Raw genomic sequence first — 16968 nt, 5'->3', positions numbered from 1 at the left:
ATGTGAACATCCCCCACACCTCTCTGATTCAGAGGGGTTGTGTTAAATCGGAAGACACATTTCGGTTGAGTGCATTGTTGTGCAACTGACTAGGTATGCCCTTTCCCCAATATCATTCCAACAGGCAACAGCTATGCAGTAAAAATAATAATAAAATAGTCTAAATTAGTTCTAGGACCATAAAATGGATCCTGGATGCTTGGCTCCTGTATCTCTACATTCTACATAGTCTCTCTGAAAGCTTACACACATACAACAGCGGTTGTATGTGTGTAATAACCGCAAAGCGTTTTGTTGCTATGAGTCATTATGTGTGTGAGATGACGTCTCATCGCCCTCTTGTTCCCCCCTCAGTCCATCCTGCTGCTGGGAGGCGTGGCTCTAGCCTGCCTGGCCCTGGACCTCCTCTTCCTGCTCTTCTACTCCTTCTGGCTGTGCTGCCGGCGGAAGAAGAGTGAGGAGCCGCCCAACGCCGACTGCTGCTGCACCGCCTGGTGTGTCATCATCGCCACGCTTGTCTGCAGGTGAGTCCCGCGTGGAAAGACGTAAGGCTCTGATCACTCATTGGTTCACTACCCAAAATACAGGCTTCGCTGTAATGAGGTGGGTCATCTCTAATTTCAACATGTAAAGCCTGGAACTGCAGATAACAATGCAAGGATTAGCCATGTCCACCATTACCCCTTAACCTCTTGAAACTCCCCATCCCGGATCCGGGATTGTGACTAAGCCTCAGGCTCATTAGCATAACGCAACGTTAACGATTTCTGAAAATCGCAAATAAAATTAAAATAATGCGTTTGCTCTCAAGCTTAGCCTTTTCTTAACAACACTGTCATCTCAGATTTTCAAAATATGCTTTTGAACCATAGAAATTGACTAATTTGTGTAAGAGTATGCAAAGCTAGCATAGCATTTTGTGTAGCATGTAGCACGCAACATTTTCACAAAAGCCAGATAACCAAATAAATAAAATCATTTACCTTTGAAGAGCTTCTGATGTTTTCAATGAGGAGACTCCCAGCCACATACCAAATGCGCAGTGTTTCCTGAAAGCGTCTGTGTGTAGGAGAAATCGTTCCGTTTTCTACATTGCGCCTGGCTACCGAAACGAACCGAAAATGCAGTCACCTACAACGTGAAACTTTTTCCGGATTAACTACATAATATCGACCGAAACATGGCAAACGTTGTTTGGAATCAATCCTCAAGGTGTTTTTTCACATATCTCTTCATTGACATGCAGTTCGTGGAAGCTTGCTTCTCTCTCTTTTCTCCCATGGAAAAATACTGGCAGGTGACTTTTGCGCACCAATTTCGGCGCAGGACACCGGGCGGACACGTGGTAAATGTGGTCTCTTATGGTCAATCTTCCAATGATCTGCCTACAAATACGTCACAATGCTGCAGACACCTTGGGGAAACGACAGAAAGGGCAGACTCATTCCTCTTGCGTTCACAGCCATATAAGGAGATCATGAAAGACAGAGCCTCAAAAATCCTTGTCATTTCCTGGATGCCAAGTCATCTTGGTTTTGCCTGAAGCTCACGTTAAAGGGCACGCACAGAGAAGATATTTGTATTTCTGGACACGTCAGAGTGTTTTCTTTCGAACAGTAGCAATTATATGCATAGTCGAGCATCTTTTTGTGACAAAATATCTTGTTTAAAACGGGAACGTTTTTCTTCCAAAAATGAAATAGCGCCACCATAGGTGTAAGAGGTTAACCTCCTCGGATTTGCCATGTTCACCAGCACCCCTTAACCTCCTCGGATTTGCCATGTTCACCAGCACCCCTTAACCTCCTCGGATTAGCCATGTTCACCATTACCCCTTAACCTCCTCCGATTAGCCATGTTCACCATTACCCCTTAACCTCCTCGGATTAGCCATGTTCACCAGCACCACTTAACCTCCTCGGATTAGCCATGTTCACCATTACCCCTTAACCTCCTCGGATTGGCCATGTTCACCAGCACCCCTTAACCTCCTCGGATTGGCCATGTTCACCATTACCCCTTAACCTCCTCGGATTGGCCATGTTCACCAGCACCCCTTAACCTCCTCGGATTAGCCATGTTCACCATTACCCCTTAACCTTCTCGGATTAGCCATGTTAACCATTACCCCTTAACCTCCTCGGATTAGCCATGTTCACCAGCACCCCTTAACCTCCTCGGATTAGCCATGTTCACCAGCACCCCTTAACCTCCTCGGATTAGCCATGTTCACCATTACCCCTTAACCTCCTCGGATTAGCCATGTTCACCAGCACCCCTTAACCTCCTCGGATTAGCCATGTTCACCATTACCCCTTAACCTCCTTGGATTAGCCATGTTCACCAGCACCCCTTAACCTCCTTGGATTAGCCATGTTCACCATTACCCCTTAACCTCCTCGGATTAGCCATGTTCACCAGCACCCCTTAACCTCCGCGGATTAGCCAAGTTCACCATTACCCCTTAACCTCCTCAGATTAGCCATGTTCACCATTACCCCTTAACCTCCTCGGATTAGCCATGTTCACCATTACCCCTTAACCTCCTCGGATTAGCCATGTTCACCATTACCCCTTAACCTCCTCGGATTTGCCATGTTCACCAGCACCCCTTAACCTCCTCGGATTAGCCATGTTCACCAGCACCCCTTAACCTCCTCGGATTAGCCATGTTCACCAGCACCCCTTAACCTCCTCGGATTAGCCATGTTCACCAGCACCCCTTAACCTCCTCGGATTAGCCATGTTCACCAGCACCCCTTAACCTCCTCGGATTAGCCATGTTCACCATTACCCCTTAACCTCCTCGGATTAGCCATGTTCACCATTACCCCTTAACCTCCTCGGATTAGCCATGTTCACCATTACCCCTTAACCTCCTCGATTGGCCCTGTAAGCGTATTTCATGCATGATGGAGCAGTTTGTGCCTTTTTAATCTCCTTGATGCCTTTATCTAACACATTGCCAGCAGTCTTGCTCTGAGATGAATGAGGACCACCCACAGTGTCATACGTGACTGGTTTTAAGACCTCACGCATAGACTGCTGGAGGGAATTTATTAAGGGTTTAACGGTACATGTATTCGTCTCTTGAGTACATTCCGTTAAAACAGCTAGAGCCTTTGCTCACGTGTTAATCAACATTTTAATTTTAATTGGCGCATATTGAACTGTCCTTTTGTGAGGCGCATAAGTTAATTATTTTTGTATGATGGCGAGTGGTGGGGTTGATTAACCAGAATTGGAGGATCTTCATTCATCGTTTAAATCTCCTGTATGGGAACATTTTGGCTTCCCAGTAGATTCCAGCACCGATGGACAGAGAGTTGTGGATAAATGCTTAACAGTATGTCATTCTGCTCAAGGAGAATATCCTATGCAGCTGCCAACACCTCATGTTGACATCCCAGTATACCGGAGCAAGACAGAAACGCTAAGAAATAACAGCAACATCGTCTCCCCTCTGCATTCAAGCATTCTTTGGCAGCTGATTCTGACCTAGCCAAAGAGTCTACCAATCGTTCTTGGAATTTGTTTTCGGTTTATAACCCTGGACATGCTCCCATTCACGGTGGTTGAGAATGGGGGGAGGTTCAGCCCCACTTATAAGTGCTCGAGCAACTATCATGGTGCATTCATAACCAAGAGTGAAGGGTATATTTTATATTTACTGGGAAAAATCCACTTGAAGGGCCCTCCAACTGGTAATTAGTAGTTGGAACATTGTGAATAGCATTTAATGTTCCCGCTGTAACGAAAACAAACTTAAACGTGACTCCAAAACCTCAATACGTACCGAACCGTGGGTTTGGGGGACCGTTAGACCCCTAGAATTTATGGATAGTTTACTCTGCCGGAGGCTGAGCTCTAAGGAGAGCAGAGCTGTGACCTGTCTCCTAGCTCATAATGGACACAGGAGGTTTTTGACACACACACCCACACACACACACACACACACACTGTCTGATGCTGCTTTTGTTTTTTTTACACCTCTCCCCTTCTGAACTGAGGATACAAGAGCAGACCTTCATTTGACATTGGCCTTCACAAACCATGGGTTGCATGCTGTGGTCCTGGGATGACAGACAGGACCCCCGCGATTCTTCTAAACTTTGACCTGTAAACTTAATCCCGTTGAGAAATGATTCTGTCTTTGTGTAGGCAAACAACTTCTCTGCAGTGGAAGGGATGTAGTGTTTAAGTTTGTGGTAGAGTGTAGCGTCTGAAAGCTGCTAGTTTAGTGTCTAACTGCTGTGGTGAGATGGTATTCTCTTTACTTCATTGGAGCTCTCAATTGGAGGGTACTTGGGCACTTGCTGCTTTTCTTTAACCCCTTCCTTATCTGGTGTTTGCATTTTTTTTTAAACAATCTTGCAGCTGTAAAATCTGCTGAAGCAGAGAATGAGAGGTGCACAGGGTTAAAAGGCTTGAAACCACAAATCCCTCTAGGTACTTTCTGCAGTCTGCCTCAAATGAAATAACCCTCAGTCACGGATACTTTTTTTATGTCTAGGCTATTAGCTTTCCTTTCTTAGTCTAGGTTATCTAACTATTATACTTATATTAAATGTCAACAGACAACGCTGCAATAAAAATCACATATGTTTAGTCTAACTAGGCCTAATCAAGGATAAGCCAGGTCTTTCTGGGATTGTCAATGAGTGTCTTGTGACTTGCTGGATTAACATATGTGGATTAATTATAGTGGGAGTGGTATTGATTTGTTTAAAGCTGATGAAGTGGATGTTGTCTGACTGAGAGACGCTGTTATGAAGATGAGGACATATTTGATTCTATTTCTGGAGTAAATTGATGCCACACAACACTGAATAAGTGGAACGAGGAAGTTGGAGAGGCATAGTTGTGTCATGTAATCTGTATGATTATGAACAGTGAAGAGTTCACAGAACATTTCTTGTGGTCATGTGACGGGTCTCAGCTGTTGAACGGGTCTCAGCTGTTATTTTTATTTATTTTATTTAACTAGGCAAGTCAACTGTTGAACAGCTCTAGACTGAACCACAACTTGTTTTAATGGCCAGCCATCCATATTTAGGCTTTAGTTTGCGTCATTGGTATACGCAAGTTCCTGTGCTGCACTGCAGTCAAAATTGCCATAGAATCATGCCAGTTTTCAGCGTCTCCTGTCTGAAATGTTTGTTCCTTACCAAACACCATGCCAACGTCCCTATGCTCTGGGATAGACATGATAGCCGTGAGCTTGTGAGGCCTTGTCTCTGCAGGTAGTCCTCAAGCAATGTACTGGAAAGTCATGAACAAGTTAGGAAAACAAAGGATTTCCCACATTCAAACTGAAATCATGTGACAAATGAGCCCTCACCGTTGTTTCCATGGCAACATTCTCTCAGAGGCCAACTCAGGACACGGAAGAAGACCCAGAGGACTGGCTCAGAGCAGGCAGAGGGATACTCAAGGACTCTGGTCGTTTGGTCTTAGAACCCTTTGAATGACAATAAAATGGTGGTGTATTTTCAGGAATTAGGCTACCCCAAGAATTCTGCAAAAGTGTCAATCTTGCAGAGCTAATCACACTAGATGGCCTACTATATAGTATTCAAGATCCCAGACATTTTCCATACACACAAAAAGCTTATTTCTGTCAAATATTGTGCGGAAATTTGTGTACATCCCTTTTAGTGAGCATTTCTCATTTGTCATGTCAAGAAGCTGATTAAACGGCATGATCATTACACAGGTGCGCCTTGTGCTGAGGACAATAAAATGTGCAGTGTTGTCACACAACACAATGCCACAGATGTCTAAAGTTTTGATGAAGCATGCAATTGGCATGCTGACTGCAGGAATGTCCAACGGAGCTGTTGCAGGATAATTTAATGTTAATTTCTCTACCACAAGCCACCTCCAACATTTTATAGAATTTGTCAGTACCGTGCTGAGGAGTATTTATGTCTGTAATAAAGCCGTTTTGTGGGGAAAAACTCATTCTGATTGGCTGAGCCTGGCTCCCATGGCTGCACCCCTGCCCAGTCATGTGAAATCTATAGATTATTTATTTATTTCAATTGACTGATTTCCTTCTATGAACTGTAACCCAGTAAGATCTTTGAAATGTTGCATTTTATATTTTTGTACAGTATACTTCAATGGGATGGCAAAGTATCACATTGGGGTAAATGCTAAGGACAGTATGCCCTGTCACTATCAAAGAGTAGCTCTGTGTCTAGTACAGTGGGAAACCAGACCAAACTGTTGTCTGTTTCTGAGTCCTTCCTTCCAGAGTCCGTCCCAACCAATGATTTACACGGCTGTCTGGAAAAACGACAGGCGAGTCCACCCGCAGTCGCACAGACAAGCTTTGGAATCCCTGGGTCTCACAAAGGGTCATGTTCTGAGTGGCAGTGACAGATAAGTGAATGAACAGTGCTGTCTGTCAAAATAATGGACCTAGAATTCCTAGAAAAACCTTCCTTTTTTGATTATGCAGCCCCTTTGTGAGTGATCTCTGAAGACAAAGCTATTGGCCAGAATGGCCACTCTGGAGTGTCTGAGGTCTGGGGCACAGCCCCGTATTTATGACTGATGAAGGGTTTTTCGTCTTCTCACCTCAGTCTCCATCCGTCTGTGGGATAGGCACTTCCCAGCCTTCTGTTTCAAGGAGCTGGGACCCAGATGGAGGATGGTACCTCTCGCTGAACTGTAATTGCATCTCTGGCTGAATCTGAATGATGGATATCTCGCCTCCCTGAACCCCCAGTGAGTAATGACAGTCTGCACCTGCTGCTGCCATAACAGTGAGCTTCTGGAGTCTCTCTGCCTGCCTCTCTGGCCCTGCCCCTCCTGTGAGAACGAAACCATCCACATGATGCAAGTCTCTGCAAGCCCAGGCAGCTGAAAATATTTCTTCCCAGCAGTGGGAGTCTTATCGACTCCCATCTATGCTTGTAGGGAGAAGAGATTCACCGAAAACTCACTTCGCCCTGCCCTCCTTTCACAGGCTGAGAGAGTCTCTCCCCATTGGGAAGGAGCACAACCCATAATAAGCAGTGGAGGTATCATGAATTGAGCTACGCTCTGTGCTTAATGCTATTGTATAATTCATGTGGTCTGTGCTAGGGAAGGGCCCGATTTTAATCGCTCAAACGTTAGTTTTTGATTATTTGTGAGTGTACATTTTTTTGCTGCAAAAAAGGTATAGGCCTATTTTAACATGGAAAAGGCTTTGCCTGAATTAACTCAAATGATCCATGTGACATTCCTACATACAAGTATATACCGTGACATTCTTCATTTAATAAAACAAACTTTTGAATATAGTTTTTATGATGTGTGCACTATAAAAAAAGAAACACCGGTAGCCTTCACACATTTCACGCGTGTAAATCGGTAGCCGATATGAACAAAACCTTTTAAACAGGTCAACATTCACAAAGCTGCTTTGCCAGACGGATTACCAGGACGTCTACCCCGTTCCGCTTGCGGAACCCCTCGCCAACAGCCAATGAAATTGCAGGGCGCCAAATTCAATCAACAGAAATCTCATAATTCAAGTTTCTCAAACATACAAGTATTAGACACCATTTTAAAGATACAATTCTCCTTAATCCAACCACAGTGTCCAATTTCAAAAAAGCTTTTCGGCGAAAGCAAAACATATCATTATGTTAGGTCAGCAACTCGTCACAGAAAGCATACAGCGATTTCACGGTAAAGTCTACACTTGTTTAGTCAGCCACCAATTGTGCAAGTTCTCCCACTTAAAAAGATGAGAGGCCTGTAATTTTCATCATAGGTACACTTCAACTATGGCAGACAAAACAAGAAAAAAAATCCAGAAAATCACATTGTAGGATTTTTTATAAATTTATTTGCAAATTATGGTGGAAAATAAGTATTTGGTCACCTACAAACAAGCAAGATTTCTGGCTCTCACAGACCTGTAACTTCTTCTTTAAGAGGCTCCTCTGTACTCTACTCGTTACCTGTATTAATGGCACCTGTTTGAACTTGTTATCAGTATAAAAGACACCTGTCCACAACCTCAAACAGTCACACTCCAAACTCCACTATGGCCAAGACCAAAGAGCTGTCAAAGGACACCAGAAACAAAATTGTAGACCTGCACCAGGCTGGGAAGACTGAATCTGCAATAGGTAAGCAGCTTGGTTTGAAGAAATCAACTGTGGGAGCAATTATTAGGAAATGGAAGACATACAAGACCACTGATAATCTCCCTCAATCTGGGGCTCCAAACAAGATCTCACCCCGTGGGGTCAAAATGATCACAAGAACGGTGAGCAAAAATCCCAGAACCACACGGGGGGACCTCGTGAATGACCTGCAGAGAGCTGGGACCAAAGTAACAAAGCCTACCATCAGTAACACACTACGCCGCCAGGGACTCAAATCCTGCAGTGCCAGATGTGTCCCCCTGCTTGAGCCAGTACATGTCCAGGCCCGTCTGAAGTTTGCTAGAGAGCATTTGGATGATCCAGAAGAAGATTGGGAGAATGTCATATGGTCTGATGAAACCAAAATATAACTTTTTGGTAAAAACACAACTCGTCGTGTTTGGAGGACAAAGAATGCTGGGTTGCATCCAAAGAACACCATAACTACTGTGAAGCATGGGGGTGGAAACAACATGCTTTGGGGCTGTTTTTCTGCAAAGGGACCAGGACGACTGATCCGTGTAAAGGAAAGAATGAATGGGGCCATGTATCGTGAGATTTTGAGTGAAAACCTCCTTCCATCAGCAAGGGCATTGAAGATGAAACGTGGCTGGGTCTTTCAGCATGACAATGAGCCCAAACACACCGCCCGGGCAACGAAGGAGTGGCTTCGTAAGAAGCATTTCAAGGTCCTGGAGTGGCCTAGCCAGTCTCCAGATCTCATCCCCATAGAAAATCTTTGGAGGGAGTTGAAAGTCCGTGTTGCCCAGCAACAGCCTTAAAACATCACTGCTCTAGAGGAGATCTGCATGGAGAAATGGGGCAAAATACCAGCAACAGTGTGTGAAAACCTCGTGAAGACTTAGAGAAAACGTTTGACCTCTGTCATTGCCAACAAAGGGTATATAACAAAGTATTGAGAAACTTTTGTTATTGACCAAATACTTATTTTCCACCATAATTTGCAAATTTATTAATAAAAAATCCTACAATGTGATTATCTGCATTTTTTTTTTCATTTTGTCTGTCATAGTTGAAGTGTACCTATGATGAAAATTACAGGCCTCATCTTTTTAAGTGGGAGTACTTGCACAATTGGTGGCTGACTAAATACTTTTTTGCCCCACTGTATATATATGATATTATTTGAATAGTGAAAATATTTAAAATGCCCATCCCTAGTCTGTGTACATGGAAGCCTTTTTGGAAGGGGAGAAAACAAATCCATTCTTCCATTAATGATAGAAACAGTAACCAAAGTTGTGGGTGGTATTGTAACAGAGACCCGCTGTGGAGCCAAAGTGAATCTTAACTGTCATATGCACTTTGTGTTGTGTGTTTAATAATCTGCCAATAAAGATTTGGGAGGATGAGGAAACGGCTCCTTCAGCTTTAATTTAGAAGAGCTTTGTGTTGTGGGTTCAGCCCCCAGACCACCCAAACAAGTAAACAGTTTAGTCTGTTTCCTCTATTTGTTTAGTACTTCTCAGGTCATGGCATCATTGTCTACACAGAGGCCCAGCCAGGAGTCTCAAGGCGCTGAAATGGAAGTCGTTCTGCTCATCTAGGGACGCACAGACGGACACACAGACAGCAAACTGTAGACAGTCACTGTCTGTAGCTCCTACATAGATGATCAAAGCGGAAATAGGAAAGTAGCCGCAAACGCAGAGAAAAATGGCCTCGTGGCAGGAGAAAGTAGGACAGACGGAGAGATATTAAAAAGGGCCGATGTCTTCTGCTCATGATCTTAAACCGTGTTTTCCTGTTCGCCTGTTGACCACATGGAAAAAGAGGCCTCGGCTCTTCACGGATCCACCCAAATAAATGCAATAAGTCAGTTTAATGTATTGCGCTGCGTTCAATGACCCCTTTAAACTGCACAAAGCAGATGGTTGGATTCTTATGTTCAGCATTGTGGAGGTGTGAAAACACAGCCTTAAAAAAAAATCCACTACAAATCTGCCTGCAAAACAAAGCCTATTCTCTCATGTATAGATGAGACCATCATTGTAAATAAGAATTTGTTCTTAACTGACTTGCCTAGTTAAATAAAGGTGAAATAAATAAAAACATATCTATAATAATGACTATTTAAGTAATCCTCTGGAATTTGACTGTTAGGCCAGATACTTGTATTAGCATGCAGTCTCAGAGGAGTCATGAGAAAGGGAAGAACAACATGAGAGCAGAGCGAAGAACTCCCACGCATACCGAAAACTGAAAAATGTCTTCCAAATGGAGGATGCCCAAGAGAGAGAGACATTAAAAGCTTCCATATCCCCAATAAAGAGTTAATTTATATGGGAGAGCTTGGGAAATCCATGCATGAGCTTCTTTGCTGACTCAATTGTGGAATCTTTCTGTTTTTGTCACTGTAACACTGGGCTTCGCCGACTCCTGTTTTCACTTCCCCTGAGTTGGAAATCACTGCACAGCGGCGCACAAAAGCATGGAGACTTGATGAGCATGTGGGCTGCATGACAATTACTCTCTCTCTCTGTGTGTCGTCGACTGTGTCGTCGTCGTGTGTGTGTGTGTGTGTGTGTGTGTGTGTGTGTGTGTGTGGTGAGAGCGCAAGCAAAGTAGGATTAGAGCAGTGAGTAAAAATGCCCTGTGCGGTATGTCAATTCAGTTTAATGCAACATGAATGACAGGCAGTGTAAGTTTATGGTCCAACTGTCATGAAACTTGAGAGAATCTCTTTTTTCTGAAGTCTTGCACAAAGCTCATGATTTGAGGGAGTCCTCTCTCACTCCTGTTACGTTTTGGCTGCGTAACTCGAGGTTGTCGAGATTAAAGGAGTTGTTGCTGCTTGCCTAATTTAAGATGATGGAAATCCCAGGCAATAGCCTAGGAAGCAGAACTGCCTTTCATGTAAATCCGTTTTTAGGCTTGACATTGAGTTATGCGATAACATCTCTCTGGTGTGTCTTCAGCCTGCTGTAAATGCACTGTGCTGGTCGATGACAGGGAGATGGAACTCAGATGTCATTTCTGGCATTGTCTTTTTGAACACCCAAACGTAAAGCACTTAAAAAGTCATGTTACAAACTATCAGGGTAGAGGTCGACCGATTAACCGGAATGGCCAATTAATTAGGGCCGATTTCAAGTTTTCATAACAATCGGAGATCGGTATTTTTGGACACTGATTCGGCCTAATTCTATTTTTTTGCACCTTTTATTTAAAATGTATTTAACTAGGCAAGTCAGTTAAGAATACATTCTTATTTTCAATGACGGCCAAGGAACGGTGGGTTAACTGCCTTGTTCAGGGACAGAACGACAGATTTTCACCTTGTCAGCTCATGGGATCCAATCTTGCAACCTTACAGTTAACTAGTCCAACGCTATAACCACCTGCCTCTCGTTGTACTCCACGAGGAGACTGCCTGTTACACGAATGCAGTAAGCCAAGGTAAGTTGCTAGCTAGCATTAAACTTATCTTATAAAAAACAATCAATCATAATCACTAGTTAACTACACATGGTTGATGATATTACTAGTTTATCTAGCGTGTCCTGCTTTGCATATAATCTGACTGAGCATACAAGTATCTGACTGAGCAGAGGTAGGCAGCAGCAGGTTCGTAAGCATTCATTCAAACAGCACCTTCGTGCGTTTTGCCAGCAGCTCTTCGTTGTGCGTCAAGCATTGCGCTGTTTATGACTTCAAGCCTATCAACTCCCGATATGAGGCTGGTGTAGCCGATGTGAAATGGTTAGCTAGTTAGCTTGTTGCGCGTTAATAGCGTTTCAACCGTCACTCGCTCTGAGACTTGGGAGTGGTTGTTCCCCTTACTCTGCATGGGTAACGCTGCTTCGAGGTTGGCTGTTGTTGTTGTGTTCCTGGTTCGAGCCCAGGGAGGAGTGAGGAGAGGGACGGAAGCTATACTGTTACCCTGGCAATACTAAAGTGCCTATAAGAACATCCAATAGTCAAAGGTTAACCTCTAGTGACACCCCATCCCGTGAACGGGACCGTTGTCATCATCTGACACTAATTAGCATTATGCAACGGACATAAATCTTCCTGGAAAATATTCCTATTCATGAAAATCACAAGTGAAATATATTGGAACACAGCTTAGCCTTTTGTTAATCACCCTGTCATCTCAGATGTTCAAAATATGCTTTACAGCCAAAGCTAGACAAGCATTTGTGAAGTTTATCAATAGCCTAGTATTATGCCTTGCTAGCAGCAGGCAATCCTGTCACGAAAATCAGAAAAGCAATCAAATTAAATCGTTTACCTTTGAACTTCGGATGTTTTCACTCACGAGGCTCCCAGGTAGATAGCCAAAGTTCATTTTTTCCCAAAAGATTATTTTTGTAGGCGAAATAGCTTCGTTTGTTCTTCACGTTTGACTGAGAAATCACGACAACGCCAAAAAATATTACAAATTAGCTCCATAATATCGACAGAAACATGGCAAACGTTGTTTATAATCAATCCTCAAGGTGTTTTTCAAATATCTATTCGATAATATATCAACCGGGACAATTGGTTTCTCAGTAGAAATGATTGGAATAATGGCTACCTCTGTATTTTACGCAAGAATTTCTCTGGGAGCATCAGGCGACCACTTGCGCAATGAAGCCGCCTACGGGTTTTCTTCAACATAAATGCGTAAAACTACGTCACAATGCTGTAGACACCTTGGAATATGTTTTCTATCCTAAGCTCTCAATTATATGCATTTTCTAGCGTCTTGTCCTGACAAAATATCCTGTTTATTTTGGGAACGTTATTTTTCCAAAAATGAAAATACTGCCCCCTAGTACCAACAGGTTAATGAAATACAAATGGTATAGAGGGAAATAGTCCTATCATAACTACAACCTAAAACTTCTTACCTGGGAATATTGAAGACTCAAGTTAAAAGACCAGCTTTCATATGTTCTCATGTTCTGAGCAAGGAACTTAAACGTTAGCTTTCTTACATGGCACATATTGCACTTTTACTTTCTTCTCCAAAACTTTTGTTTTTGCATTATTTAAACCAAATTGGACATGTTTCATTATTTATTTGAGGCTAAATTGTTTTTATTGGTGTATTATATTAAGTTAAAATAAGTGTTCATTCAGTATTGTTGTAATTGTCATTTACAAATAAATAATCAAAAATGGCTGATTAATCGGTATCGGCTTTTTTTGGTCGTCCGATAATCGGTATCGGCGTTGAAAAATCATAATCGGTCGACCTCTAATCAGGGCGGTCGAAGAGAACACTAAACCAACAAACTAGTGGGGCTGTTGTGTATTTAATCCCTGTCTGTTTTTCCTGTTCGAAGTTTCCACCACAGTTTACCAGTCCCCAGAGGGAGATGTGCTTTGTTTGCCCTGATCACAAACCCATAGCTCCAGCTCACCTTTCCATCCTTCAGAGTATGAGAGGAAGAGATTGCCCTAGTTAGCAGCAGATCAGGAAGTTGCCAATCCCATCCACTCATTGGATGCAGGGTGAAGAGGAGTGGACTGGCTCCCATTTTAGCAGGAGGTGTTTCCCTTGTCAACATGCCATTTGATTTAATCCTTTCTGACGTCAGATGCTCTTGTGGGGAGAGGGACTGGGGATGTTATGTCACAGGCATGAAGGGGGGGGGGGTGATTTTATGCAGGGGGTGATTGAAAGTCTTTCTCCAGGTTTGTTCTGAGGTAGTTTACCTTGCCTTGTGTCTATAATGATTGACTCTGCTTCTTTCTCTCCTCCCTGAGGTAATTGTCGTATTGTACAGCTTTAACTTTGCTCAAAAGTGGTTGCCATGGCAATGTCATAAGTCATTGATGGTGCGTCAATGTGATATCACTGTTGCTGTGGCTGAATCGTAGAATTCAGTTCGACTCTGTGTTTCGAGATATTCTCCTCATCTGTCCTTGAAGATTCTCTACTTCAACTGAGACATTATGTTGAGTAAGCCTAGTGTCAGTTCATGTAGCCTAGTTATTGCTGCAGCCTTAAATGCATGACACGCAAACTTCTCTTTTGAAATGTTCAAGGTTTTGTTTACGACTACTGCAATGGCCTGGTCTTGGCTCCATTGGTGCTGAACAAGCTCGATGTTTATCAATGCCAGAGGAACCCTTTGTTTGGCCTTACCCCAGACTCTCACCCTATACAGATCATCCTGGCAGATGTACTGCCTTGCAGGAATGATGGGAACTCTGCTATGGCTGCAGAAAACCATGTAACCATAGCCTTAGGAAGATCAACTGAACGTACCTGCTGTTAACATACTGTAGGATAATGACAGTGAAGCTTTGACATCCTGCAATACAACGTTAAAAGCCAGTCTGTTTGACCAGAACGTCTCTTTTGATACACTGCCCTCAGACCTTCCATCTTGCTTGTACAGTCCCTCCAACTGCCGTATAATAATGTCATGATATCGGCCTATTTGCTTTAGTTTATATCGCTGAAGGACTCTCTGTATGGAGCCTGTCCTCCATTTGATGTCACGTGTGTGAACTGTAAATGGACTGTCCTTCACATGGAACGCTCCTCCATTTTGCATGTGTTCAGCTGAGAGTGGCCATATGGTCAATAGGCTATTGTTTGGGCTGGCTGTGTGGCTCGGCAGTCTCTCAGTTAGCAGGGAGGCAGTGATTGTGACGCCTATTCAACTGCTCACAATGGGACGGAATTAGAGAATATTGATGATTTTAATTATGTTAATATTGTAAATCTCCAAAGTAAGCTTTGGCAATATGTGCATTTTTACGTCATGCCGATAAAGCAAATTGAATTGAGAGAGAGAGAGAGAGATATATATATATATAGTGACCCCTGGTGGTGAGGTATTTGTTTCCCAGAGGGGAAAGAGGTTAAAGTAGTGACAACTCCTCCTTAGACAAGGCTACCCCCTGATATCATTCTCATTGTTGATTCAAATAATTACCCCCCCCCCCCCCCCCCACACACACACACATGTATTGAGCAACAGTCTCACTCTCACCAGGTCTTCAGTTCCTTACGAGTTTCTTGGGTTTCACTGTTGAGCAAAATTCAATTGCATTCTAATCTAAAGGACAACACAGACTTCTGAAAGCCAGCTGGTAGTAGTTTTTATTAGGGAGCTAATATTTGGAATGTTAATGTAAGTAATTAGATATTCAGCGTTGGATATTGCCACCTCTAATGCATTTGATTCCACTTGTTTATAGGTTAGCTCATTGGTCCCCTTGCCGGTCTTGACCAGTAGTTCCCAACCTTTTTTGGCTAAGGTACCACCATCTGAATTTTGCTCTGCCCAGAGTACCCCTGAAGTATCCCCTCGTGCATTTTACCAGTAGACCTATGGTCTCACGAGTCTTCTCTGTGGATAGACCAAGTACCCCCAGGGCTCCTGGTAATCCTGGTTGGGAACCACTGGTCTAGCACTAGCTGGGAAGCAGTAGGTCTTTGTGATTGCCAGGGCGGCTCCCCCTATAATCTCCAGCCTCCATGAATGGGCAAGGGTTGATCTCCTGTGTCAGTGCAGCCTTTGTCAGCTCTATGGTGGGGCTCTGGGCATTGCTGACCCGTTCCTCTTGGTTGCTATGGATTCTGTATAGAGAGGCTTTCTGCTGGTGCTCAATGCTGCCTGTTCAGTGGCATCTATCCCTGGCAGGAGTTGACGCAGGGTTCACATGCCTACCGGCTTCGTCTGTCTGTCTGCCGTGCTATGCCGACCTCTCTTCCTCCTCCTAACCGCTTCCTCTCCTCCCCTTTGTCTCCCATCAGCGCCGGCATTGCTGTTGGTTTCTATGGGAACGGCGAGACCTGTGACGGAGTGAACAGGCTGACGTACTCCCTGCGCCACGCCAACCGCACGGTGGCAGGAGTGCAGAAACTGGTAATACTCAGAACTCTGATTTGAAACAATGACACCCCAGCAAAAATCTCTGTCACAGCCATAACTTGGGCTGGGTCTACCATTCACAGTCATCATACTGTTGGTCACTATAAGGAGCAGTGATTCCCCTGCTAACCCCACGTTGATACGATATAATAAACACTATTGATTTTGTCTATCCCCATTAAGGAGTGGGTTGTTTGTGACTTTGGGTGTCCCTCCCTGTGCCTACTACCTAGGTATCAGATGGCACGGGCTCCCTGAAGCAGACGGTGGATGGCAGTCTGGGGCAGCTGGAGGGCCAGTACGCCAAGCACACAGACTATCTGTCTATCATCCAGAAGTTGCAGGGCCAGCTGGACGAGCTGGTGAGGCAGATGGTGGAGATCCCCTTCTGGGGCAACAGAGACATCTCCCTGGAGGAGCTGGCCGTCAACATCGAGCTCTACGACTGGTACAGGTGAGAGATGGACAGACTTGGGAGGCTCAATATATGACATCTCAGGACATACAATTTCTATTGTTCACCAAAACAGTTACCAGAACTGAGGCCTGTTTGTTTTAGTACATCGTTTGTCTATTATAGGTGAATATAGTTGGAGTTTGTTTTCCGGTCTTATTGTATTATACATTGTTTTGTATTTCAAGTTGGAGATGAGGGAGTTTTTATTATTAGCTACTTTTTCTGCTGCCTCATTTACATACAGGAGCTCACAGCAACCTGGGTTTAATGGAGTGTGAACAGAACTACACAGCTTCCACTCTTGAGAAGAATCCTGCACTACAGGATTAGCAGTTTACGTGACCAGTACGTCATCCCTCGTAGATGTATGTTTATGCTGGTGTCAGGCTGCATAATTCTACTGCCAGGCCTTTTAGAGAGAGAATCATCTCCGTTGATATTCAGAAAAAGCTAATATGAACCAGATCAGAGCTCTGATTTTTCTGGGAAAACCCTTCAAATGAACCACGTAGTGGGG

At 43.8% G+C, this 16968-nt stretch overlaps 1 protein-coding gene across 1 annotated transcript in view; it reads left to right on the top strand.

Moving 5' to 3' along the window:
- The window catches only part of ttyh3a (tweety family member 3a), a 58605-nt gene that overhangs the window by 16558 nt on the left and 25079 nt on the right, over positions 1–16968 (top strand). Inside the window, exons 2-4 of the mRNA XM_064986117.1 lie at positions 355–524; positions 15877–15988; positions 16228–16448. Of these exons, the coding sequence (XP_064842189.1) occupies positions 355–524; positions 15877–15988; positions 16228–16448 (503 nt within the window). The remainder of the gene's footprint in view (positions 1–354; positions 525–15876; positions 15989–16227; positions 16449–16968) is intronic.

This window comes from Oncorhynchus masou, chromosome 14, assembly GCF_036934945.1.
Source record: "Oncorhynchus masou masou isolate Uvic2021 chromosome 14, UVic_Omas_1.1, whole genome shotgun sequence".
Taxonomy (NCBI): Eukaryota; Metazoa; Chordata; class Actinopteri; order Salmoniformes; family Salmonidae; genus Oncorhynchus; species Oncorhynchus masou.
This window is presented reverse-complemented; position numbering and strand designations above follow the sequence as displayed.